The 27,787-nt window shown below is 38.2% G+C and overlaps 1 protein-coding gene across 3 annotated transcripts in view; it reads left to right on the top strand.

Moving 5' to 3' along the window:
- sdccag8 (SHH signaling and ciliogenesis regulator sdccag8) overlaps nucleotides 1–27,787 on the top strand; it is a 409,652-nt gene that overhangs the window by 205,668 nt on the left and 176,197 nt on the right. For all 3 annotated transcript variants that reach the window (XM_072264841.1, XM_072264844.1, XM_072264843.1), the window contains exon 13: nucleotides 11,237–11,379. In XM_072264841.1, coding sequence (XP_072120942.1) covers nucleotides 11,237–11,379 — 143 coding nt within the window. The remainder of the gene's footprint in view (nucleotides 1–11,236; nucleotides 11,380–27,787) is intronic.

Raw genomic sequence — 27,787 nt, 5'->3', positions numbered from 1 at the left:
CTCAACCATCAGGCTCTTGAACCAAAGGGGATAACTTCACTTGCCCCATCATTGAAATGTTCCCACAACCTTGATTCATGTTCAATGGCTCTTCATCTCATGTTCTTGATATTTATTGCTCATTTATTTGTTAATGTTATTTCTTTCTTTTTGTATTTGCACAGTTTGTTTTCTTCTGCACGCTGGTTGAATGCCCAAGTTGGAAATTCTTTCATTGATTCCATTATGGTTATTATTCTTTAGATTTATTAAGTATGCCCAAAAGAACATGAATCTCAGGGTTGTATAAGGTGAAGTGAATGTACTTTGATAATAAATTTACTTTGAACTTTGAATTATAAGTGGATTTATTTATCTTTCATGAACTATCCTATGCCATCAATGAGGATAGTGATGCTCATGAATTTTCCTCTTGATTGCTTAATTCCCACTGCTATTCATAATTGGATCTGGGAGCATTATAGAATATTAATCTATCCAGCGGGTTTGGGATTGCTTAGCTCTGTCATAGTGTAGTTATGATTCTCCAATATGTACTTGACAAAATGAATTTCCTTTTAAAAACCAAAAATTCTTATTCAAGCCAAGACTCAGTTCTTACTTCCTTTGTTTTTTAAACATTTCTCAGCTTAATTAATATATCTTACTCACTTATATTTGTAATCAGAGTTCCTTTTGTTAAATTGGTGCGCCCATTACAATTTGTGTGAATCAACATAATTGTTTTGAAATCATGTGAAATTTTCCTCTTCTTCTTTGTAACTGTTTTCTTTTCTTTGGGCAACTCCTCAGAATATAGGATGATTTGTTAGCACTCTGGTTTGGTGCATCCTGATGTGGCCGACATGGGCTATCTGGAAGTTGTAAATTTGCCGACAGATGGGGCATGGGAGAGCTGATGGGGTGGACAGGTGGGTAGATTGTGAGGTGCTGTACTTACTTCTTCTGCTTTTACGTCTTTGTGCTCCCAAAGTTTCTCGATGCTACCCTGAATTCTCTTTCTCCACTCTGAGCAGCCATAGGCCAGAGGAAATTTGGAGAGCATTCTAATTGCATGCATCACTGGTGTGGAGGGGCCACTGCACAGGAGCAGAAGAAACTGCATCCATTAATGAGGACCCTCACCATCCAGGACATGCCCTCATCTCATTAATACCATCAGAGAGGAGGTATAGACACAGACTCTTCTCCTCTGACATCATATTTCTGAATGGACCATGAACACTACCTTACTACTTTTGCTCTCTTTTGGCACTAATTATTTAATTTTTTATTATATATTTTTATTATCATTTATTGTACATTTTATGTATTGCACTGTTCTGATTCTGCAAAACAACAGATTTCATGTATGTCAGTGATAATAAACTGATTCTGAATCTGGAAGAGCTTGTGGTACCGAATCAACCACTTCAACCTATAAAACCAGAGTGCAAGCAAATCATCTTGATCTGAGAGGTCTGCCTAAGAAAGTGAAGGAAGTGCAAACAAACAGAGGAAACTATCGCTAAATGTAGGGTTCTGATTATTAAAATCATTGGATCAAAGCAGGTTTCACAGCACAGAAAGTCTAAGCTTTAACCCTTGGCTTCGCTCCTATTGAAGTGTAGTGGAGAGTATATTGACTTGGCTGTATTCCAGCCTTGAGTGGAAACGCAAGTGTCCTTGAACTGAAAACTCTACAAACAGTACTGGACGCAGCCCAGTCTGTCACGGGTTAGACCTCCCAAGCATAAAACGCACCTATGTGAAACACTGCAGCAGGAAAGCAGCGTCCGTCATCAGGGACCCTTACCACCCAAGACATGCTCTCTTCATCAGGAAGAAGGTACAGCAGCCTCAGGATCCTCACACCACTAGGTTCAGAACAGTAACAACCCCTCAATCATCATGCTCTTGAACCAAAGGGGATAGCTTCACTCAACTTCACTCACCCCATCATTGAAATGTTCCCACAACCTTGACTCATGTTCAAGGACTCTTCATCTCATGTTGTCAATATTTATTGCTTATTCATTTATTATTATTGCTTCTTTTGTATTTACGTAGCTTGTTTTCGTCTCCACTTTCGTTGAATGTCCTAGTTGGGCAGTCTTTCACTGATTCTGTTATGGTTATTATTCTATAGATTTATTGAGTATGCCCACAAGAAAATGAATCTCAGGGTTGTATATGGTAACATTTATGTACCTTGGTGATAAATATACTTTGAACTTTGAACTAGTGACAGACGTAATATTGTTACACTCACCAATAAAGCAAAAGTACAGAGAAGATAATACCGAACAGGAATCTGGAATTATTTTTACTGAAATCAAAATCAGGTTGTTTGATCTCCTACTGCTTGGCCAGAAAGGAGCTTTCCACTTCAAGTTATCTGTTCTAATATATAGAACTTAATATTTCAGTCCATTGAGTCTATAATGGGATCCAGAGCAATTTCAACAGTGCTATCCCTCTTATACTTTCCTGTAACCTATAGCCACATGCCCATCAGTACCCCCTGCTGATTTCCCTGCCACCCACTTACGCTGGTTTAATTCACCGTAGCCTAACAACCTACCAACTAGAATGTCTTTGTGATGTGGGGAAAAAGTGGAGCACCCTCAGCAGACCCAGGCCGTCACGGGGAGAGCATGCAATCTCTACAGGGACAGCACTGAATGGCAGAAGTGAACCCAGGCTGCTGGAACTGTGAGGCAGCCCCATCTGCCGTGTCACTGTGCTACCAATACAAGTAGATTTTAAAATGAAAATGTAATTGCAAAACGGTTAATTATTTTCAGAAGTGTGTAATCTATTCCGTGCATATCAGTAAATCGAGATGTTTTCCACAGCACTCAATGCTAGTTCAGCCCTTTTGTGCGTCATGTATTTAAGACAAGTTTATCTTCTCAAAAATTTAAATCATGCATAATTACCTTTCCACTGGATCTTCTTGCCTGGGATTCTTAGGAAAATAGACGTGTTTGCACCTAAATGTGATTAATACGCTGCCGCGGCTGCTGCTGCAGTAACTCAAAGCATTTCACCACATCTTCAGCAAATGTCAGAACTGATTTCCTTTCATCACGCTCAGATCTTAACACCATTCTCAATGGTTTTGTGTTATGTTTTTGCTGAAGATTGCTAATTTTATAACTGTGAGATAAAGTTTAGAAAGTTATTTGCATGACCTTTATACTGCTATGGTTTCCATTTGGAAACAGTACAAGTAGTCTGTTGAAACATTCATCAACATCTGCTGAGTTATATACTCAGTGATTGTGTAGCAAAATAGTGAAGTACTACTATTTGCAAATTCCTAATTAAATCCATGTATAGGCTCATCCAACATGATAACATTCACTTAGGCAAGAAAAGATACAAGAGTATTATTAATCAAATACAGGAATACGCAACAGTATTTAGAAGAAGGTTTAAAAAGAACACTAAATTCCAAAGCTACATGTTGCAAAACTCATCTAGTTAGCATTTATGAATATGGAAATCCTACCAGACAGTGACAGCCGAACAATGAGCTTTTCAGCAGTCATGAATGCAAGAATAAAATGACTGACTCAGATGAAAGATATTTCTTGGTGCTGTTTATGAAAAAAGGATATTCTCCTGTTGAAGTGGTATAAAATCTAACGCAGCCATTGTGGTGAATTCAAAATTTCAGGATTGTTTGAGCTCCTTTCAGTGGGTGGGGGTTTGGGGGTGGTGGGAAGTAAACCAATTTATAATGTAATGAACTGAAAGAATATAACTGGGATTGTTGGAATTTCTAAACTATCTGACACAGGTCTTTTAGACACTAATGGGGAAGAGGAGGGAATAGTTTCTGTACCCTGCAAATTGGCAAAAATTGGGTTAGGCAATTTGGATAAATTTTCCCGATAAGTTTATCCAAATTCACTACTTAAAAGAATACAGGCTTTGTCCTATTGTGCTGTGGAATGTGTTCCTTCCTCTTTAGGCAGTGGAATCCTTTGGCTGTGTCTGATAATTATTAATATATCATCATCTTCATTTGACATACTGAAGAGCCGTCAGTTAAACCAGCACCCAATTAAACTGAATGCAAGGATCCAAGCGTGCCTTTAATTGCACTGAGGATAGGAATTTTATACTTTAGTTTCAGTATTTAAAGGGACACGAGAACAGAGCTTATTCCTAAATAAAGAGAAAAAATTGAAACTTGAGATTAGGAGAATATTGTTGAACTAAGAAATGAAATATAGTTATTGAGACGTGAGAGAGAGAATATAACTGAATGCTGTGCTAAGGCACAACAGATGTAAGATCCTTCTGCTTTTAACTCATTAAACAGGATTGAAGAGGCTTTGCTGTACTGTGCATTCACTTCCACCTAACCTCCTCAGGCAAATCTTCTTCGTCTGTTGGAAATCTAGGTCCCGTAAGCATCCTGCTTTACAAGAGCATGAGGTGAAATCATTGGAAGCGAAAAGCAAGAAAGAGAGGAGGTTGGAATATGCACTTCAATTTCTGAGGCCGATATGTCTGCTTCAGATCTGATTAACTAGTTATCCAGGTACATGTGGAATCATGGATGCCCAGAAACTATAAATCGGCTTCTCTGCTGCTACAAAAACTCTACCTTTAATTGCCTGATGGTCTAAAGTTAGACCAGATGGTAGAGCATGTAGGGATGAAATATCCTAGTCCGCAAAACCTGAAAATGCCTGTTGTTTTTCTGTGCTGGAATGTGGGATAAGTATCCTTCGGGTCCACAGCACAGAGATAGCTGTCTGGTTGGATGACTTTCCTAACTACGCTTAGGGATGCAATATTAAAATATTGTGCAAAGATGCTTGTTTGAATTTATGAGGTCAAATATAGGGCAATGTGTTTCTGATGCCTTGCACATTGATAAATACCTGAACTAAAAGCTGTTATTCAAAGACACAGCTTGTACATTCTGCAAATTTAACTGCTAATTTTCTTTGCAACATTTGGTGGTTTATTAATTTGATAATTATATTTGTTGCTAAAGTAGTTGATATTTATTTAAGTATGCTTAATTATTTATTTCTGACCATTTTGATAACTATTTGGGTCATTGTTCAAGCAGAAGGCATCCTCTGACTCATATGGGGTAGGAATTACCATACTGTGATTACAAATTTATAAATAAGTTTAACAGAATTTTGTTTTTGTCAAGATAAAAGATCTTGAATCTGGAGAAAGCTATGATCACAAATGCAGAAGAGATTATTAGTTCAGTATTTTAATGTTGTGCTGCACTACTGTTTCCTTGTCCTTCAGCTGGGATGCAGTTCTTCAGGTTGTCAAATGACTCTCAGTCTAGCTCCTGAGCAATCACTAAAGTACAAGAAGCAAGTTACTTAATGATGGAAGTGTGTGTATGTGGGCGTTGAATTTGTTTTATGCATGTTGATATTTTGCATTTTTTAAAATCATTTTAACTCAATAAGTACTGAGGAGAGATTGAAGAATTTTCTTGTTTTCCATTTGTGTTGTATGAAAGTCATTATTGTGCCTCACTTTTTTCTGTATTTCTATGGTAAATATTGTAAAGTGAAGAATATTAAAATAATGTAAAACAGTATATCAGAGGAGAATTTTCCTCTATGATAATCACAGGGAGTGTGGAGGTTGATGGATGTTATGTTCTCAATGGCATGTTGACTTCACCATTGCAACACATCCACTCAAGACAGAAATGTTATCTGAAATAATAATAAGAGGTCTAGATTCTTAAATTGGTTTATAAGTTCAATAGTAATTTTGTTTTTTTTATGATGTCTTTCCTGACCTTAAAATGATTCAAAGAGCCTTTAGAGCTAAATTTTGTGTTATTATATCGATAAACGCAGCAGTAGAATTGCTGCAGAGTAATTTTGTTCAAACTTTAATAATGACAGATTTTTTTGTGTTTATTAATATATTGCTTAAAGGATAAACATTGGTCAGGTTAACTGGGATGACTCCCCAGTTCTTTGGAAAAAATGGCATGAAGTCCTTTAATTAAAAAAAGTTTAAAACTTCCGAAATGTTACAATCTAATTAATTAATTTCCTTTTTCATAGAACTTTATAGTTTTAAAGTATGTATACAGAATACAACTCTGAGATTTGTCCTTCTGCATGCAGCCACAAAACAAAGAAACACCATGGAACCTGTTCAAGAAAACTTCAAACACCCAACACATGAAAAAAAGAACAAATTGTGCAAACGGCAAAAAATGAGTAAACAACACATAGAGTATCAAACATCAAACCAGAAGTCCAGTCGTATTCAGTTTAGTTCAGTTCAGCACATTGCAGGCCACAGGGTCATTCTTCGCCTCTGCTCTCCAGTCCGCTTTGATCGTCCTGATCAGACCACTCAAAAACAGCAAACCAAAGAGTAACCAGAATGCAGCAACACATGCAAAGTCCCCCAAAACAAACCCACAGCCTCACTGATCAATCCTTGCACATGGATCCCAAGACTCCTGCACCTTTCTCCAACAGCTAGCGAGGGGGTGAGGAAGACCAGTCAAACGCAGGCAGAGACGTATATTCACCGGTCTTCCACTCTCATCCTCGTCGACCTCAACCTTGCATGACACCTCAATCGAAGATAAGCAATAGAGTTGATCATGGGCTGGCACCCCATCGCCAGGATTCCAGGCCTACAGCTGCACACTAAGCTCCAAACCTCAGCAAAGTGCCAGATCGCTCAATTGGCCCAACACACACCATCAAAATGTAGATAGAAGTTGCTGGTGAACGCAGCAGGCCAGGTAGCATCTATAGGATAAGGTACAGTCGATGTTTTGGGCCGAGACCCTTCATCACGACTAACGAACTTTTATGTGTATTGCTTGAAATTCTAGCATCTGCAGATTTCCTCGTGTTTGTGTTATTAAAATGTAGATCACAGGTTTTAAAACTATATTAATAGCTAGAGTAAGTGAAAATCAAAAAAAAAATTGAAGGTGCTGGAAATTTGAAATATAAGCAGGATCTTCTGGGAACAGTTAAAATATTAGGTAGTATCAGTGAAAGAGAAACTGAGTTAACATTTCAGTTTGAAAGTCCTTTGCCTCTGACCTGTGTGCAAACCTTGGCCAAGATGTGGATTTCCTGGATTTTGGGTGGGAGCAAAGAGGTGGAAAGGTTGGGGGAAAGAATGATATTTATTGGCCTGATTTCTAGTATTATATAAACATGATTGTTTTGTGCTTTCTTAACAAGGGATGCCTCTTGGAATAAGTAATAATATCATCCTCTGTAAGACTGATAGAGAAATCATTTTGACCATACAAAGGAGATTATTTTGGAAGTGTCCAGCCAAATTTCTGGAGTGACACAATTTAACTTAGAAATGGTCTTCATTGTGTTGCACTCCAAAAGTAAATTATTTTCAGATACTTAGCGCTTAAAAAACTATGATACGCAACTGAATGTCTAGGCCAAGATCTTTCTGGCTACACATTCATGTTGTAATCAGGAGCATCCTAATTCAGCAAGTGCAACTGACTTCTTGTTTCTGTTTGGGACAGTGCCCAGCATCTTTCTAAAAAGCCTGGCAGGATCCTAATTTTGATTTGAGAGAGATTTCAGGCATTACCGCTGCATAAAAGAACATGTCCGATAGAAACCTATTCTTTGAAATTGTAAATAAATGGTAATTTATCACATTTAAAAGCAAAAGTCAAGAGATTGGGATTTAAATATTAAAGGTAGATTTTGAGTGGGATATGGAGTTTGAATTTCTCTTTTCAGGTAGGGGACACCTTGCTTGTATAATATGTTACTGAGAAAGATCAATGATAATTATGGGTACAGAATCCAGCTCTATTTCTTGAGAAATGAATATTGGCGGGTATGGGAGAAGGTGAGAGTCAGACCCATCAATAGGTTTATAAGTTAGGTAGACTTCCCATCTCGAAAACAATGTTTGTTAGCAGTAAGTCACTGCTGCATTTGGGTTTTATGCAACAGAGAACATTTTTTTTTTGACACCAGCTTTACATGGTAGTATTTATACAACATTCTTCTTCGATTAATTGCAAAGTGGTAGTTTCAAGCTGATTTATACTGTTTGCCATGCAATATTATGAATTGAATTTCAAAGAGTTGCAATGCCAGTGACCTGGTAACATTGTAGTGCATGTGAATTATAGGACACATAATAGATTGGTCAGCAGAGCTGTCACTGTCAGTGATTGTTTCTTTCACTTAAATGCAGTACGGTAGAAAAGTGATAAATACGTAAGTTGCCAAAAAAGCATCCACGTCGACGCCAGGAATATATTTGAATCAGAATTTCTATAAACTGTAGATTTTAAAAAATTGTGAATCTTTGTACCACAGCATATTAAATGTTTCATTCTGGCATTTCATTGAAATAAGTGAAGGAGAAACACTTTACCAAAGCATATATTTTACACTGAAATGCTTAGACTTGTAAAATATACCTTCTGTGGTTACATTTGGCAGCATATTGACTAGGCTTTGTGCAAGCTGATAATTTGGGACTGTTTGGATCATAGCAGTAGAAAGTAGGAAAAATTATTTGAGACACTGGAATTTTTGGATCAATTTTTTTTAAAGTTGTTTCATTTTGTTGTATATTTGATAGTTTAATATGTGAAGCAGAGAAGTTGGATTTGATGGAAAAATCACAGAGATGAGATAACTATATTTCAAACATTTTGGCCAAGATAATTCTCTAAAAAACCCTTGAACAGCCCTACTTTAAAAAATACTTTTTTTGACAAAATTGGAAAACATATGGCCCCTTGTGCCTATGTATTAAATGATATAGCAGGCACAAGGAGCCGTATGTTTGATATTGGGCACTGATATGATTTTGGGATCATCTTCACTTTCCTACCTGTCCCCCATAACACTTGACTCCATTATAGACCACAAATCCATCTGAGTCTTGAAATATTCAGTGGTATACCTTTAGCAGCTTTCTGAGACAGAGAATTCCAAAGACCTGTGGGCCCCCCGAAGGAAAAAAAATCTATCTTAGAAATAGGTAACCACTTCTTCTGAAATTAAGCTCAGTAGTTCTAGATTCCTCATCAGGAAAAGCATCCTCTTACCTTCTATCCCATTAAACCCCTTCAGATGTTATGTTTCAGTAAAAAGATATCTTATTACCCCACATCTTGTTTATCCTTTCCTCATAAGGCAACCCTTTCAAGTCAGCAACTTGTTCGAGTGAATTTCCTGCAATGCAAACATATCACTCTTAAATAAGCAGGCCAATATTGTGTATAGTACTTCGGATGTAGTCTCTATCTACAGCAAGACTGTGCAACTTTCATACTCCATTCCCTTTATGATAACGGCCAACATTCACTTTGCGTCCTTAATTGCTTGATGTATCAGCATGCTTCACACATGAGAACATCCAGATTCTGCTATATCACAGAATTTTGTAATCTCTCTCCATTTAAGCAATCCTGTACAGTTCTCTCCTTCATACTAAAGTGAGTCACCTCACATACGTACTGCTCCATCACCCAAATGTTTGCCGCTCATTTAACCTATTCATATCTTTTTGTAGACATCATGCCCTCCACACGTCTTGCTTATCTTCAGCAAATTTAGTTATGGAAATAAAAATAAAGTCACCAGAAATCTTTATACATGTAGGCTGCTTATAGGATCGGTGAAAATAAGACCATAAGATATAGGAGTAGAAGCAGGCCATTCGGCCCATCAAGTCTGCTGCGCCATTCGATCATGGGCTGATCCAATTCTTCCAGTCATCCCACTCCTCTGCCTTCTCCCCATACCCTTTGATGCCCTGGCTAATCAAGAGCCTTAAATGCACCCAATGACTTGGCCTCTACAGCCGCTCATGGTAAGAAATTCCACAGATTTACCACCTCTGACTAAAGTAAGTAAAATGAATGGATTTTTTTCATGAAACATCCAAACCTGGCAGTGCACGAGTCTTCGCATGTTTTCTGTGGTTACATTTTACAGAAAAATAATGTGATAATAACAATGACATTAAAATTTTAAGAAAGTAAGTTACTTTAAATACAATGTGCAGGATGAAGTGCATTTTATTAAAAGGAATTTTTACATTGTACATTGCCGCCATGGGGTATGACTGGGGGAGAAGATGGTGGTTGGTATGTTGATCTCTGCTGCAAGAATTTAGAATATCATTGCATGTGATCAGCTAATCCAAGGATATATAAATCCAACTACGTTTAACCCATGAATATTTAATGCTGACACCAAGAAATACAACAATGTGGTTAAAAAAAGCCATAACTCCCAGTTCCTTGGGACCAAAATAAAATCATTAACAGTAAAAAAAAAAGTAAATTGTCACAAGTAGATTATTTGTATTACTCATGTACTGGCTCAGCAGCAGTTCAATTGATAATCAGCATTTTATGTTTGAACAAGTCTACCAATTTAAACATCATTTAATAGTTTGATTATTATACAACAGTTTCCATACTTTCTCTTTTGAATTTTAAAGTTTTTATTTCTCCTACTTTTTCTGGTATCAATCAAAGATCCATTGATGGTAGATTAGGCACTGATTTTCACCATGGTGTTATTTATTAAAACATGACTATACTCTCTGTTGTATTCAAATAGTGATAGACTGTATAAGAGCTGAAAATGAAATTTTATTTATCAACTATAGAACAAATTATATCCACACAATGACAAAGTCACTGTATCCCACAGATCACAACTAAATGTAAAGAACTATTGTTAAAGCTTGTTATTGAAGCTAAGTTATAACTCAACTGTTTCAATCTACCTATAACATAATTTTGGTAAAAGTTAACAAACATTTTTAAAATAATAAGATGTCAGGGCTTCAGACTAGTTGATTACAGAGTTCAATTGAAGAGTGCTAAAATGGGAACTGTTGAGAAATAGCGTGAAAAAAATTATCACTGGGTAAGTAAGCTGCGAGTATTCAATGACCCATTGGTTGCAACATCTATTTCATATTTAAAGTTTGTATAAACAACAAAAATTCTCATGTTTGTGAGTTCCTGCTATTTTGCTTCCCAGTTAATAGAGGATCATCATTGCACTACTGAAAGTTAATGTAATTAAAGAAAAACATTTTCACTGATATTTTTCACAAGTTTTTGTATATATAGTGCTCCCAACATGATAGTGTGGTTCTGTTTGCTTAACTGAGATTTTCATGTATCACAGTTTTACGAGATAATTTTTGTTGTTTTAGAATCAGTTTTTTAAAATCTATGTTTCCTCCTTAGGAGCAACACAAACTTGAGCTGGAAATTAATGAAACTAAGTGTCATTTGGAGCGTGTCCAGCAGGATGCAGCAAAAACGAAGGATGAATGTCTAAAGCTGATGGAACTACTGAGCAAAGCCGAGCACCAACTGCACCTCACCAGGTACAAGTAATCCTGTTATCTGCCAGTGGCAATTCATAACGCCAGCATCAAGCTGCCTGTCTCTACCGCAGGCAATAAAACATTTTACAGATATTTTTGGTGATTTGCAATACCAACTGTTCACATTTTTGCCTACTAATTGCTGCAGTATTAACAGGTGAAGCTATTAAAAAACCAAACTGCAGGTATGTAATTATACAAAACCAAATGTGATGATTTTTCTAATCTGTCTTAAGGGAAAAGCAGCATGATGTTTGTAACATATGGACGGGTGATGGGATTACCAGATGTTCTGAGGTTTTTGTTTTTTGTTATTCTAAGATCTCTTGTATTCTGTCAGTTTGAGTTGTAATGATGTGGGAACAGCACAACATATGATATTGTATCATGATAAATAGCCTTAATAAGTGGTGTTATAACAGGATGTCATTAATATAATATCTTTTGCATTTTTTTTTACCAACTTGAAAACTTTTGTTTATTTTTCCTGTTTTACCAACAATAACAGTACCCACTTAAATTATCACGGCTCCATCTGTGATTGGCAAAGTCACAATGAATTCAGTTTTCAACTGTCCTATATTTGGCCATATTTTGAGAAGATAAAATCTCTGTCCAGTTTCCCTTCATTGATGGTAACCATTTTCAAATTCAGTCATATTTTTCAAAGATTCATTGACAGGTTGTGGATTTTGATGGCATCCTGGCATTTATTGTTCATCCCTAAACCTAAACTCAGGAGACAGTTCAGACTTAATTAGGGCTGGAGACACATATAGGCCATATCGTATTGGGTTGGCAAACTTCTTCCCTGATTATGTTCTTTACAGCAATCCAGTAGTTTCTTTGTTACAATTATTGATAGATTTTCTTGGACATTTCTTATAATTTATATTCCCCGGCTACCATCTTGTGATTTTGAACTTATGTCTCTGGATGATTAGTGCAATACTCTGATAGTTATGTAGCAACTTAATCGTTCAGCCACAATGCCCAAATTATACATAAAAATCTTCAGTCTTGAGTTTTCTTTACAGTTGTGACTTCTTTTGCTATGATTTCTACTGTGTTGCTCTTCCCAGACAAGGTCAATCACGCCAACTTACTGTTCTTTGCACTTTAAACCTAGCATTTTGCCTTCACTAAAAGAGCAATGCAAGGATGTCAGGAAAGAGCAAGGTTTTGTTCTCCCCTGAAAACCACTCCTCCCCCACCTCCATGTCCCCTCACTTCATGCAGATGTTCAGGATAATTGCAGCATCCTTACTGCTGAACCAGCAGAGACAAGTTAATTCAACATGGCATTAGTGAGTTTTCATTGAGGAGTCAATATAACTCATGAGCTGGAAGCTCTTTCAAGGGTAAATTCTACCTAAGGTATATTTTCCATGAAGAACTTGTACCACTGATAAGAGTGATTGGGCAGTGTACTTTCAGACTGCCACCAGACCTAATCTTCAGTTGCTGCCAGTCATGCCTGAAAATGCTCATGATGACTGTCCTTCAATTTTCCTTTTTGCCTGCATCATGGACCTTTACACATATAATTTCAGATTGCAGCACCTCCTCACACTTTTTGGAAGCTTATTGTTCAAGACCCAAAGTAGAGAATTGAGTGCAAAATTATTGCTTACACTCTTGGGCAGTATTCAGAAACTGCTATGATAGTGGAGTTGTTAACTTCTGAATAAGATGTTAAACAGGGCCTGCCTTCTCTGTCTTGTGGATGTGAAAGGAGTCCATGGTTTGAAGAAAAACAGGCGAATGATCCAAGGCCTGTCTCTCATCAACAGAAAATATCTGGTCATTATTACACTATCGTTTGTGGAACATAACCTGATCATCATGTTTCCAACTTTGGAAGGCCATTCTATTTCAGAAATATTTGCTTTACTATATAAAAAAAAATCCTGGAACTTCTTTAGAGGATCACAAAAGGCACAGTACAAATTTTCTTTTATTTTTCATTCAACATCCATGAAGCTACTTTTGAGAATTTGACAGTGTAGGGATTCATGATACAAAAGTCTAAATCCAAATCTCCTTGGTGCAACTCACTGACATTTCAATACCTTGGCGGTTGCACACTTCTCTTCTAACATTTCTGGCATCGCATTAACTATCTAAGTAACCTGTCAGCAGTAAACGAGTTGCCTTGACTGGCAAAGTTAATTCTAAAATATAAAGCATCCCATTATCCATGTAGTCAATTAGCTATAAGAACTCTGAATGTAATTGGGACTAAGTCAGGGCCCAGCATTAAGTTGAACAAGATCAGAATCTTTGTCACATTTTTGCAAAATTCCTCTGGGCTGTCAAGGCCCACAAAAGATGTGAGCATTTTATAACAAAGCAAGCTGTATTAGGCACGTTGCAGCCAACTTCATCACAATTCAACTGGCCTGACTTCAACTGGTAAATACCTGAGAAAATAATCTTGCATTGGATTCAGCCAGAAAAATAAACATTTCCTGCTCTTCTCCATCTTTTACCATGCTATTAATTTTTCCCCTAAAGTTTTGTGGGGGGCATTAAAAAGCAAAAAGTATTTTTTTCCAAAACACTACAAAAAGTTCAGATTGTCAGTGAGCAGACAAATTACCTTTTATGGAAAAATTTGAAACTTAGTGATTCTAATTATCTTTTAGTTTCAGTTATTTGCCAGAAATTCTGTTCATTACAGTGGACAATCAGGGATGCAGAAAATATCCTCTATAGTACCAAAAAAAAGTACAGAAATTGTAACGCATGGAGCAACATTTTATGCTCAGTGCAATTGAGTTTTCCAAGAACACATTCGTATTTTGTGCACTGGTAGCATGCTTCAGGAAATTTGTTATATAGGAAATATGTACATACAGAAATGTTAATTAGCATGCAGGGTCCCTATTTTGCACAAGCAAAATTCCTCTGGGCTCATAAGGCCCATAGAAGATGTGAGCATTTTCAACTGAAACAAGCTGTAGTAGGCACATTAAACCTGACTTCATCGTGTTTAAGTAGCCTGACTTTAACTGGTTCATAACAGAAAGTTCAAGGCTTTTCTTGTCTTTCAGAAAGATGTTGATTTAAGTGGGTTTCTGTGGATTCATTCACCTTCAACTAACGCCAATGGTGCCAGCCTTCTCAGGATCTACGGTTGCCTTTTTCCACATTCTCCTTTCTGCCTAAAGTCCAGTCCAATCCCATTTCCCCACTCCCTTCAACACACACAAAATGTTGGAGGAACTCAGCAGGCCAAGTAGCATCTCTGGAAAAGAATACAGCCAACATTTCAGGCCAAGACTCTTCATCAGGTGTTTGACTGTTTACTCTTTTCCATAGATGCTGCCTGGCCTGCTGAGTTCCTCCAGCACTTTGTGTGTGTTGCTTTGGATTTCCAGCATCTGCAGACTTTCTCTTGTTTGTGATTCACCACCCCTTTCACCATTATTCTGTAAACCACCAGCAACTTTCTCCACCGTGGCAGAACTAGCAGAGGGAAGGCTGTTGGGTGTTAATATTGCTTAAGGGTAAGTGGCCCTGAATGTCATTGTTTGGTGTCTGTCAATTAAGAGCTTACACGTGAAAGATTTTAATAAGATTGAAAGAGTGTGAAGAAAGTTTACAAGGATGTTGCCAGGACTTGATAATCTGAGTAATAAGGAAAGGTTGAATAGGTTTGAACTTCATTTCCCAGAGCACAGTAGAAAGAGGGGAGATTTTGCTAGAGGTATGCGAAATTATGTGGGGTATAGATAAGGTAAATGCAAGCAGGCTTTTTCCGCTGAGGTCTGTAAGACTAGAACTGGAAGTTATGGGTTAAGGATGATAGGTGACTGTTTAAGTGGAACCTGAGGGGTAATTTCTTCACTCAGAGAATGGTGAGAGTGTGGAATGAGCTGCCGGTGGAGGTGGTGGTTGTGGGTTTGATGTCAACACTTGAGAGAAATTTGGATATGTACACAGGTGGGGGGGGGTTTGGGGACATGGTCAGGGTGCAGGTTGATGGGTCTAGGAAGAATATTAGTTCAGCATGGATGAGATGGGCAGAAGGGCTTGCTTCTGTGTTGTAGTGTTCTAAGACTCTATGAAAGTGTACTACGTAATACTATGGAAACTCAAGATAGATCTAAGGAATAATAAGGAATTGATTGAAGGATTAAAACTGTTGTTTTGTTATAAGAGTTAAGTCTATATTACATAATGTATATGATGCCACTACTTGGAATTTACAACAGTGCCGTGGATTCAGAACTATAATATAATTTAGTTATTGTACTACACTTGGAGGGATCAGTTGGTTCTGAAAAGAATTGGTGAAATAGAAAGTGAATTGAATAACATGACGGGAAGACAATTGAAATTTAAATCTCATGGACAAGCTCTAAGTGCAGAATAAAGGAAAGGAATACAGGGAGCACAAGAACATGAATAACAGAGGGTGAAATTGAGTAACTTCAAGTAATCTTAGTAGGTTTAGACTATAGTTCCTGCATTTGTGCTTCTGAGAATAATAGCATATTATGAATGAGATATTATTAAACTGATAACTAGGACATCTTTTACAAAAGAGGTTAACTCCACCATCACTATTGCTGAAGCAGCTAATGATATTTAATTGTCAGATTCCCCTAGAAGTCAGATTTATGTCATTCAGGCTTAGGAAGGGCTGTATTTTTTAAAAAAGAAGAGTGCTTAATGATGCCACACTATATCTAATACTTTAAACTACATTTGAATTCAAGCCTTTTTTCATTCAGCATTGCCTAACAGTCTTGAGATGCTATCATTTACTGTAATGTTCTTCTAGATGCACTGTTGCTGGTGGGAAGCATTGTCATGGTTATATTAGTCTAGGTGAAGCATTCAACTTTGAACACTCATAACATTTTCATTTTCTTTTTTGTTGTTTCCTGTCACCATTGTGTAAATGAGTTCAAATCTGGTTTGATATTATTAGTCTGTCAATGAGAGTATTCATTAGAAATGAACACGCAGTGCCTTTGGCCAGTTTTCCTCTTTGGCTGGTAACATTAAGGTTCAAGGTTTCATTTTATTATTGAAGTATGTATGCAAAATGCAATTCTGAGATTTGTCTTCTCCAGGTAGCCATAAAATACAGAAACCATAAAAGTAGTTCAAAGAAAGCAAAGAAAGGCATCAATAACACCCCCCCCCACAAAAAGAAAAAAAAACTTACAAACCCTCTCTTGCACAGGAACTAACTAGATCATCCACATGGGGGAACAACAGCAGCAACATCAGACCCTAAACCCCCAACCTCCATTCGGCAACAAGAAAGAATGGGAGAGAACACAAATAAAAACAAGAGACTAATATGAAATACAGTTAGTTTGAACGATAGTCCAGTCCATAAATCTCAGGATTCTGATAAAATCTCCAAGAGCATAGGGACCCAGCAGCCCCTCCATGGGAAGCGACTCGAACCAGCAGCCCCTCCAAGAGAAGCGACTCAAACCAAGGGCTCCTCCATGGGAAGCGACTCGAACCAGCGGCCTCTCCAAGGGCGGCAACCTCTTCAAAAACTGTTCGCTCTCCTCTGCATTTGCCTCTATGTTTCAGGCTTCCCTGGCACTTTAATCTGCAAGAAATGCAGTTGATCGTGGCCCTTCGCCTCGTCTCTGAGCTCCTCCTCATGGAAGCTTGTGCTTGCATTTCTTTCCTGGCGTTTTCTAGGGGACAGCAGAGTGTTAGCTCACTACATCAAACTATGGACTATAAGTCACGAGCTCCAACAGTTTCAAAAACAAAATTAAAATTAAGAAGAATAAATAGAAGACATACAACAACTAACATCTAGAAGATGTCGCGCCTGAGAAATCGTTGTTCGCTGGCACAATCTTGACCAGGTTTAAGATAGGAATATTTTAGTCCATTCATCAGTGAAGGTAGTAGGTTACATGACGTTAAAATCGTTTTTCTCTTAAATAAATCAGGTAATTTAAAAAAAAAAGCATATAATAATTCAAATAGTGTGCTGTTATTCTACACATTATTATATGCATGTGCAAAGTCTGTGTGTACAGACACACTTATTTGTCTTGACTGCACGTGTAATTTAAAGGTTGTGCGTCTGTTCATTTCTGCTTCTTTCTCAACTTCCAAAGTCCCAAAGCTCCACATAATAGCCTTCCCAAGTGAATTGGAAAGTGTTTTAGAGAATTTAAATGAATTCTCCAGATGGACAAAAGAAATGAAATCTCTAATTAAATCCTACAACTAAGAGGAAGAATATGTGCAATAATGGCATTAGGGTTAATAGAAGAAGATTTAGAGAACCATCTAAAACAACAAATGTCACATCACTTTCAAAATGAAGAGCAAATGAAAAAGCAAGTGGAATCTGGTGGATAATTTGAATAGCAGGGGCCTCAGTGGTTATGATGAAGCTTTAATATGTGTTCATGCATCCTCATGTGGAATACTTTGAGCACTTTGGTGGTCACAGGTCAGTACGAAGGCTGCGCAGAGGAGAAATAGGTATAACCAGAGGTAAAAACATCAATTATGAGGAAAATTTTAATGTTTATTCTAGAGAGAAGATTAATGGGAGAAGGAGAAAGCTTCTGACTAATTAACATCAGATTTAAAACTATTACCCAGAATGTTACTTTGATGTGAGCAAAGACTGGAGGCAACTTCTTAAAAATAAGTTTGAAATGGAGTTATCTTTTATAATCAAAATGGAGACTGGAGTTGAGGGGAATAATAAGTCAGTCATGACAGAATGGTGGATCAGACTTGATGGGCTAAATGGCTTAACTCTGCTCCTATGACTTATGGTCATGATCTAAAATATTGCTATTGCTTGAGTGTAAACTTTCTTTTATCCATTCATTATTGGGGATCCCGTTTCATTGGCAAGACTGGCATTTTATTTCCATCCATAATTGGCCTTGAAAAGATCCCACTTTGCTAAACCATTGCAGATCTTCTAGTAATGGGTTTCACTGGAAAGAAAATTCCAGGATTTAAGCCCAGCAGTGATGCAGGATTGTTCATACGTTTTCCAAATTAGGAAAACGCATGGCAAGAATTAAATACCTTAAAATCAAAAAGTTGTAGAACAAGCAACAGAAAACTATGTAATTGGACACTTACTCAACTGTGTGCTTCATTGCATCCTTAGAGCAGTGCTTGTAGCAGAAATGCTGTTACATATGTATGCCAATAATTGCTGATTGAAATTTCAAATTGTTATTTTTTACTTGCGGTAGCCGGTGAAAAGTAACCACTACCTCACTACCTTTTTTCTATTTTTACCCTACTTTTTAATTTTACTGTTTAATATGTAAACTGTAATTCATGGTTTTTTCGCTCTGTTATTATGATCTCAGTGTACTGTTGCAACAAAGACAACAAATTTCACAAAATATGCCTGTGATATTAAGCCTGAATCTGATAGATCAGAGATCAGCATAAACTTCAGACATGTTCTCAGATGCCTTCTAGTCCAGGAAAGCAGTTGGGATTATGTCCCTAGTTAACCTACTGGTTGCTCCATCATTTAACATTTAATTCTAACTCAAATTTCTGAGAATAGGCAAATACCATATAGGGTTCTCTGTAATGAAAGGATTTAACTAGTATTCATTGGTCCAATAGTCTAGCTGAAGGGGTAGAAGAAACTGCATAACTTGAAAAAATAGCATGAAGAACTAATCCATTGGCAGAAAACTTAATTGGTTATCAATATCCTCTTCTCAACCAACATCTCCATCAATGGTCCTTGATGATACTCAGCCAATTCAATAATTACATCCCATGCCAGGTTCCTATATAGACACCCTACCCTATTCTGAAGGATCATAAGAATGTTCTCAAAACTTCCTTGAAGTGGTGACATCCCCACCAAGTCCTGGTAGTCTCTGCCCCATTACTACTCAAAATAGGCTGACAAAATGCAGTCTGACACTGAGAACCTCAGTTCTTTGCATCAGGAGCAGGTGGAAGCCCAACATAAACAGTGAAGGAGCCTATCACCTCCTATGCCACCTACCCTACCAGCCAAATAAGCATCCCCAGCTGTGACAATCTCTGTAGATCCAACATCAACTTCATCAGAGACTTAGGAGGCAATGCGATTGCAGCGGGACTTAGACAAATTGGAAGAATGGGCAAAAAATGGCAGATGGAATACAATGTTGGGAAATGTACGATAATGCATTTTAGTAAAAGGAACAACAGTGTGGACTATTATGTAAATGGGGAGAAGATTCAAACATCAGGGGTGCAGAGACACTTAGGAGTCCTTGTGCAAGACTCACAGAAAGTTAATTTACAGTTTGAGTCTCTGGTAAAGAAGGCAAGGATGCTGTCTAAGTCGCATGCCATCTTGGTCAATGTCTCCCATCCACTACATAATGTACTGGGTGGGCACAGGAGTACATTCAGCCAGAGACTCATTCCACCAAGATGCAGCACAGAGCGTCATAGGAAGTCATTCCTGCCTATGGCCATCAAACTTTATAATTCCTCCCCTGGAGGGTCAGACACCCTGAGCCGATAGGCTGGTCCTGGACTTATTTCATAATTTACTGGCGTAATTTACACATTACTATTTAACTATTTATGGTTCTATTACTATTTATTATTTATGGTGCAACTGTAATGAAAACCAATTTCCCCCAGGATCAATAAAGTATGACTATGACTATGAAATGCAATGTTTGCATTTATCTCAAGGAGAATAGAACATAAAGGCAAGGAGATAATGCTGAGGATTTATAAGATATTAGTCGGGCCACACTTAGAGTATTGTCAACAGTTTTGGGCCCCATATCTCAGAAAGGATATGTTGTCATTGGAGAGAGTCCAGAGGAGGTTTACAAGGATGATTTTGGGAATGAGGGGGTTAGCGTATGGGGAGCATTTGGTAGCTTTGGGCCTGTACTCACTGGAATTTAGAAACATGAATCTCATTGAATCTACCGAATGTTGAAAGGACTACATGAGGGGAGGAGGAGAGGATTTTTCTATAGTGGGGTATCCAGAACTAGAGGCCACAGCCTCAAAATTGAGGGGCAACCCTTTAGAACAGAGGTATTATTTTAGCCAGGGAGTAATGAATCTGTGGAATGCTCTGCCACAGACTGCAGCGGAGTCAAATCCGTGGGTACATTTAAGGCAGAAGTTGATTGTTTCCTGATTGGTCAGGGCATCAAAAGATATGGGGAGAAGGCAGGTGTATGGGGTGGAGTGGGATCCAGGATCAGCCATGATGGAATGGTGGAGCAGACTCGATGGGCTGAATGGCCTAATTTTGCTCCTATGTCTTCTGGTCTTAACCCACAAATTGGATTGGAAGTGAGCCATCTTTGACTCCAAATGGAAACTAAAAAGTAGAAAGAAAACAATTAGGTTGTTGGTTTGTAAATTCCTTGAAAAGTCTTTATGATAGTTATGATAATCATTTTTTTATTTTTGTTGTCTTTATATCTGAATAGAGGTTTTTCTTTGAGAAGGTCTATTATCCATTCCTTAACATGTGATTCACTCTTTAAACTAATGCAGGATGATTTGAACTTCCTCCCTGAAGTACACTGTCTTCCCCATTATGGGAGTCAGTCAATATATACCAGGCTATTTAATTTTCACTTTTCTCACTATACCTTGCATATATATTTTAGTTAGTACAGCAATCATGACTATTATTTGTTTCATGTGCCAGTTCTGATAAAACAGGAGAGAGAACAGAGAAGTTTGCTCAGTTACATCGCTTTCAGTATGAACCAGCCTGAACATAATGGACTAAATCATCTTTTGTACTATATAGTTTATCCAAAATGCTAATGTGAAAGCAAGATTCCTGCATTTTCTTGAGGGCAGCAGAATGGATAATTGGACCTTCGGAAAAACCATATCACTTCCCAGGGTTAGTGTTATACTTTTAATGGAACATCAGAATATGTGCTTGCTCTGTGAATGGCCATGATGATCTTGTGCCAATATAAAATAATAAGCCTGTCATTAAAGCAGAGTTACTGGGCAACTTGTTAAATTATCTGCATCCAGTCTGGGAGAAGGGCCCAGTTAGGTCACTCTTCTAGTACCCAGCTTATGTATAAGAGAAACTTAAAATTATCATCTATTATATGCGATCTGCTACTGCAGTAATATTGCAACTTGTCGAAGTTATGCAGATTCTTCTTTATCTTAGGCGGTCCCTCAAGTTGCAGATATCTTACATCCATTTCTGGCCTGGAGTGCAATACAGAATATGTAGACTCTGGCACAGATGGGTCAGGTGATGCTCTATGAGGTAATCAATGATGTGTCTGGATGGCTACATTTTTACTGTTTGACCCTCGCCACCATGTGCTCCAGCCATAAAGACCTCCAGTCCGAACCAGCTGCATCACTGCTTGGTGTGGAAACTGAACTGTGGCAGACAGGAAGGCTCTACAATGTATATTCGAAACTGTCCAATGCATCACTGGCATCAGTCGATTCGCTATCAAAGACATATATACAGAAAGATGGAAAAGGGCCAGCAACATCATAAAGGATCCCACCCACCCTGCTCATGGACGGTTTGTCCCACTCCCATTGGGAGGAGGCTATGTACCATCCACGCCAGGACCACCAGACCCAAAAACAGTTACTTTCCCCAAGCAGTAAGGCTGATCAACACCTCCACCAAACCCCACCATTACTACTTTATCAATTCTTGTCAGAGTCACTTTAGGTACAGACACCCCTATGCCTAGTGTCACTTTCTGAACGTACAATGAATCTTACATATTTATATTTATCGTGTTTTTATTATTCTTTATCTTATTTTTTGTGCTACATTGGATCTGGAGTAACAATTATTTCATTGTCCTTTACACTTGTGTAATGGAAATTATATTAAATGAACTTGAATCTTGAGTCAATGCAATCCTTGACGGTCATTCACCATTTTGAGAGGTCATGGGCCAGAGAGGATGTCATATTTTTACAAGCCGACTTTGAGCAGGATTTGAAACATTTTTCATGTCTTCTTGGACATCTCTAGTCATAATGGAGGTTAGGATAGAGGCTTCAGGATTCTAGTATGCAGATGATGTAAGTAGCCCTGCACAGCTGGTTAAACGTGACTAGAGCCTGATGTTGGATAAAGTTCTCAGTAAGCTTATTATCAAAGTACATATATGTCACCAAATACTACACTGAGATACATTTTCTTGTAGGCATTCACAGTAGAAAAAATAACTACAAAAGAATCAGTAAAAAAACTACACATAAATTGGGCAAATACAAAAAGAAACAAGTCATCATAAATGAATAAATAAGTAAATAATGCTGAGAACTTGAGTTGTAGAGTCCTGGAAAGAGAGCCCATAGTTTGTGTTCGGTGATCAGTTTAGTGTTGTGGTGAGTGAAGATGTTGTCCTGGAAGAGGACCTTGATGTTAGCTCTCTTATCCTTCCAATGAATATGGAGGATTGTGCCAATGTAGGTAGTATCTTGGGGATGTAGACAACCCTTTAGTAGGTTTACCCAGTTGGTTGAAAGCTTTGTTGGTGTTCTAGAGACAATGGTGAATTACACAGTAAATATGTTTTTGAAGTCCTCCATCCCTGAGAGCTCGCTGCAAGAAATGGAGAGAATTCCATGTTTTCTAGGGTCAACTCATGGATCTTGATTGTTGGAGGCAGTGCTTTGTTTTGATGAAGCAGGTTATCTTCCAGATGTCAGTGTAAGGCCCATTCTAATGTCCATGTTCAAGTTATGTTTACACTAGCATTGCCTACATATTACAAAACTAATAACTAATATTGGGAATAGCTTTCTTGTGGAATGGATTTGATGAAATTTGAACAGTTTTCCATTCCAATGTAGAGTTTGTAGGAGATTAATTTGAGAATTACAATGAAAAAAGGGGGCATTGATTAGGTTCAAGACAGTTACATTTAAGAAGGTTTCACTATATTGTTAGATGTTATTTGAGTATCAACTAGTCAGAAACTGTATAACTCTGAAAAGTAACACCTACAGGAAGTCCATGGGCAGTATATGAGACCTAAACCCAGGCCAACATTCCCAGCATAGTACTCTATTGGATTCAGCCAGCTCCGATGAACAGGTCATTTCATGACACCAATTAAGTATTCTGCTCTCAGAGATTTCCAGGACATCAAGAGAAATGCTTTAAGGATGTCCTCAAAGCCGCAAAAAATATAATATTCCCTATTGACTTGTGGGGAACCCTCCCTTATGATTGCTTAGTGAACCATTTGAGGCAGGACCAAATGCAAGTCTCTTTGATGGGAACAAAACTGACTGGTTGGCACAAGGAAGACAGAACCTGCATACAACACACTCACTATCCCGTCAAATGCCAGCTGCCCTGCCCGAATCAAAAGCCTGCAGATCCTGCCCAGGAACTATTAGCCCAAAACCCACAGAGCCGAGATGGAAGCAGGTAGTCTTTCACCCCTCGGGACTGCCTTAGAAGTAATACACCCTCCGCTTTGGGACTTCCTTCCACCTCAAATGGTACTATGTAATTCAGAAGTATTTGCTTTGCTTCAAGAAAAAAGAGGGAATATTTGCCATTCAACCATTATAGACTCTATAAGAGGGCAATCTAACTGAAAATTTTGTAGATTAAGTTATTCAATAAAGGCTTTGACACATTATGTTATATTTTGCTACTAAATATACTGAAACTCTAAATCTCAAAATGGTACTCTGCCCTCCAGTTAACAGGTAACATGTTTTAAAAATAAATAGCAAATATCTCTGGAAAGATTTAGATAGCTAAAAATATAAAATGTTCTTTTCTGGGGGAAAAAAGCATTAGTTTTCAAATGCCTTGTTGAGATTGTAGCTGTTATTTGATGGAGATCAGTAAGATTTAACGAAGTGTGCAAGTATTTGGTTAAAAAATGGGAGAGCCCCTCTGAAAACAAATCTAAAAAAAGTTCCCACATTGACAGATTTAGCAGAAAGAAGCAATAGCGTATGAACTTCAAGCCTCCTCAAAATACTTTCCCAGATGTGGGATGCTTTAGCAATACATTACAAGATAATGATTTCAAAGTTCAGTTCGGTAGGCTTGTAATTTATGCAACACACCTGGATTTTTACCAGGGTTATGTCAGGCATGTCTATAATATTTAATGGTTTGCAGAACACTACTAGATTAGAGAGGACAAGCCTGTTCAGAGTATGAAAGATCAAACTTAATGCCATTTTCCCTTAGCAAAGGGAAGAAGACATCAAGGATTTATCAGTGGCCAGTATAACAGGACACCATTATTGCACACATGTTATTCGAGGGTATCACATTTGGAATGCTTACCTCTTTTTTTAAAATGTAGCAGGCCTGCACACACATCCCATTATACGTCTGTTATCCAAACAGTGATGTTTTTATTTTGTATCAGTTTGCCGTGTCCTTCCTTTTGAGCTGTTGCACCAGCCAAATGTGACCATTTGCAGTAGTCCACTCTCGTACTTGAACAGCTTTTCTGATTCACTCAATGCCAGCAGCACTCCACTAAACTCCTCGACCCCTCCATGATATTTCACCTCTAGCGAAGGCCAGAGGTGGTGGTAGGGCAGGGACCTTGATCAAATACAGGCAAAGAAAGCTTAATGTAATAGTTGAGCCAATAGGCTGGTCCTGGACTTATTTGAGCCAATAGGCTAGTCCTGGACTTATTGAGCCAATAGGCTGGTCCTGGACTTATTTTCCATCTGGCATAGTTTGCATTTTGTTGTTTGATTGTTTGTGGGTTTTGTATTACTATACTTATGCTCTATTCTTGGTTGGTGCGCTGTAACGAAACCCAATTTCCCTCAGGATCAATAAATTATATCTATCTATCTATCTAGTTACCAACAATTTGTTTTCCAGCTTGCTTCTCTTCCTTGTTGTAGTGACATGGTGAAATTGCTCATCTTCATGATGAGAGTACGGGCACAACATGTTGTTTTGGTGGGGATTTCAATGCAATCCAATAGGGTCCAGGAATAAACCCATAACAAAGATAACCAAATCATGAAGGACATGCATATCAGACAATTGAGGCAATTGAAAAGCAAAAGAACTGCAGATGCTGGACACCTCAAGTAAAAGCAGTAAAGATAAAGCAGTCACGGAGCATCTGTGGGGTGTAAAACAGTTAGGTTTTCAAGTCAATGACGCTTCATTAGAAAAGAAATTTATTTCCATTTTGCTAAATGTGCTGAGGCATTTTATTTTGGATTTTATTTCATGGATATTTTTGGTAGGTGATTGGAGGATCAGAAATGGAGAAGATCAGCAACCTTAAATTCCTCGGTGTTATCATTTCAGAGGATCTGTCCTGGTCCCAGCACATAACTGCAATTTTGAAAAAAGCACGGCAGCACCTCTACTTCCTTAGGAGTTCGCGAAGATTCAGCAGGGCAATTAAAACTTTGACAAGCTCCTATGGATGTGTGGTGGAGAGTATATTGACTGGCTGCATCACAGCCTGATATAGAAACACCAATGCCCTTGAAGGGAAAATCCTACAAAACAATGTGCATGCAGCCCATTCAATCCCAGCTAAAGCCTTCCCCACCACTGAGCACATTGTCACAGGAAGGTAACATCCATTATCAGTGGCCCCCACTACCAAGGTCATGATCTCTTCTCGCTGTTCCCATCAGGAAGAAGGTGTAGGATCTTCAGGGCTCACACCACCAGATTCAGGAACAGTTATTACCCCTCGACCATGATGCTCTTGAACCAAAGGGGGTAACTTCACTTGCCCCATCACTGAAATATTCCCACAACATATGGACTCATTTTCAAGGATTCTTCATCTCATGGTCTCAATATTTATTGCTTACTTATTTTTTTCTTTTTGTATTGGTATAGTTTTTCCTTTGCACACTAATTGAACACCCAAGATAGTGCACTGTTTCGTTGATTCTATTATGGTTTTAATTCTAAAAGGGGTTTATTGAGTATGCCTGCAAGAAAATGGATCTCAGGGCTGAATGTGGTGACATATATGTACTTCGATAATAAATTTTCTTTGAACTTTGAATAATTGTGATGTGGTTCACTATGGAATGTCTGATGTCATAGTGGTACTTGGTGATAAGTTACAGTTCAAGATGTACTCACAGATCTTAGGTCATTTTCTTGAAACACTCTTAATGATTAGTTTATTATTGTCATATGTATCAAGATACAGATTTCCTTGGGAATGTGTACAGTCATGGTCAAAGCTCGTATTTTCTCCCAATGCTGCCAGGAAAGCTTCCTTGTCCCCTGTGCAAAGAGATCTTTCATCCCCACTTCACCTACCAAGGCCTGTCATGCTATGATTTAAAAAATATGACTGTCCACTCTAAATCATGTTAACTGATAGCTTCCAGGAACTCTCCAGATCTGGATGGGACAGCACTGCCAGTTCCAGTTAAAAACACCTGCCCCTGAAGAGGTGCAGGCTGCCTTTAATCTACAATAACTATCTGGCTGGAATTCATGCCAGCCACTTATGAAATTGGGCCCCATGGTGATGCAATAAGGCCATAAATAATGAATTTAGCATTGTGTTGTCATTAAAGTAATGATCACGAAGGAGCAGCACAAATTTTGTATGTGTGGCCGGCATTAGGTTTACTTGGGCGCAGATCAATCACATACAGATGTCCTAGCATGTTTTCATTGCCTTCACAATTTTTAATGGTAGTAGGTGATATTACAATTTTTGTTTTATTTTTGCTTTTCCAGTGATATGATAGTCAAATAGCTTTTTCCTCTCTTTGGTGATGTGTGTTTCTCACATTTGATGCCAATCCCCTTCTTGTCCTTGAGAAGGATACAATGTTTCTGTTTAAGGTACTACCATAGTGCTTTTGGGTGGAGAGTTCCATTTCAACCCAGAGTCCGTGAAAGAAATGCAATATATTGTGCTGCCTTTAACCTTCTTGACAGCACCTGTGCACTGCCCCCCAGCAATTCCCTAAGGCATGTTAGTTGTTAACGCAAATGATGGAACCGGACGCACGTCAGCTCTGGCAGGGTTTGCAGGCCGTTACTTCCTCCAAGGCAAAACCTAACACCACAAAAGGCTGTGATGCTTCACTGCCAGATGAGCTAAATGAATTTTATGCACACTTTGAAAGGGAGGATAAAACTTACACCTCTGTGAATCCCTGCAGCGTCTGGTGACCCTGTAATCTGTGTCTCAGAGACTGACATTAGAACAGCTTTCATGAGGGTGAACACTCGCAAGGCATCAGGCTGATATTGTATCTGTTAGGACACTGAAAACCTGTGCCAACCAACTGGCGGGAGTGTTCAGGGACACCTTCAATCTCTCACTGCTGCCTTCAGAGGATCCCAACTTCTTCAAAAGGGCAACGTTCATACCAGTGCCCAAGAGGAGCAAAATGAACTGCCTCAATAGCTATCCCCCAGCTGCATTCACAT

The sequence above is a fragment of the Mobula birostris genome, chromosome 8, assembly GCF_030028105.1.
Source record: "Mobula birostris isolate sMobBir1 chromosome 8, sMobBir1.hap1, whole genome shotgun sequence".
NCBI classification, from domain to species: Eukaryota; Metazoa; Chordata; class Chondrichthyes; order Myliobatiformes; family Myliobatidae; genus Mobula; species Mobula birostris.
This window is presented reverse-complemented; position numbering and strand designations above follow the sequence as displayed.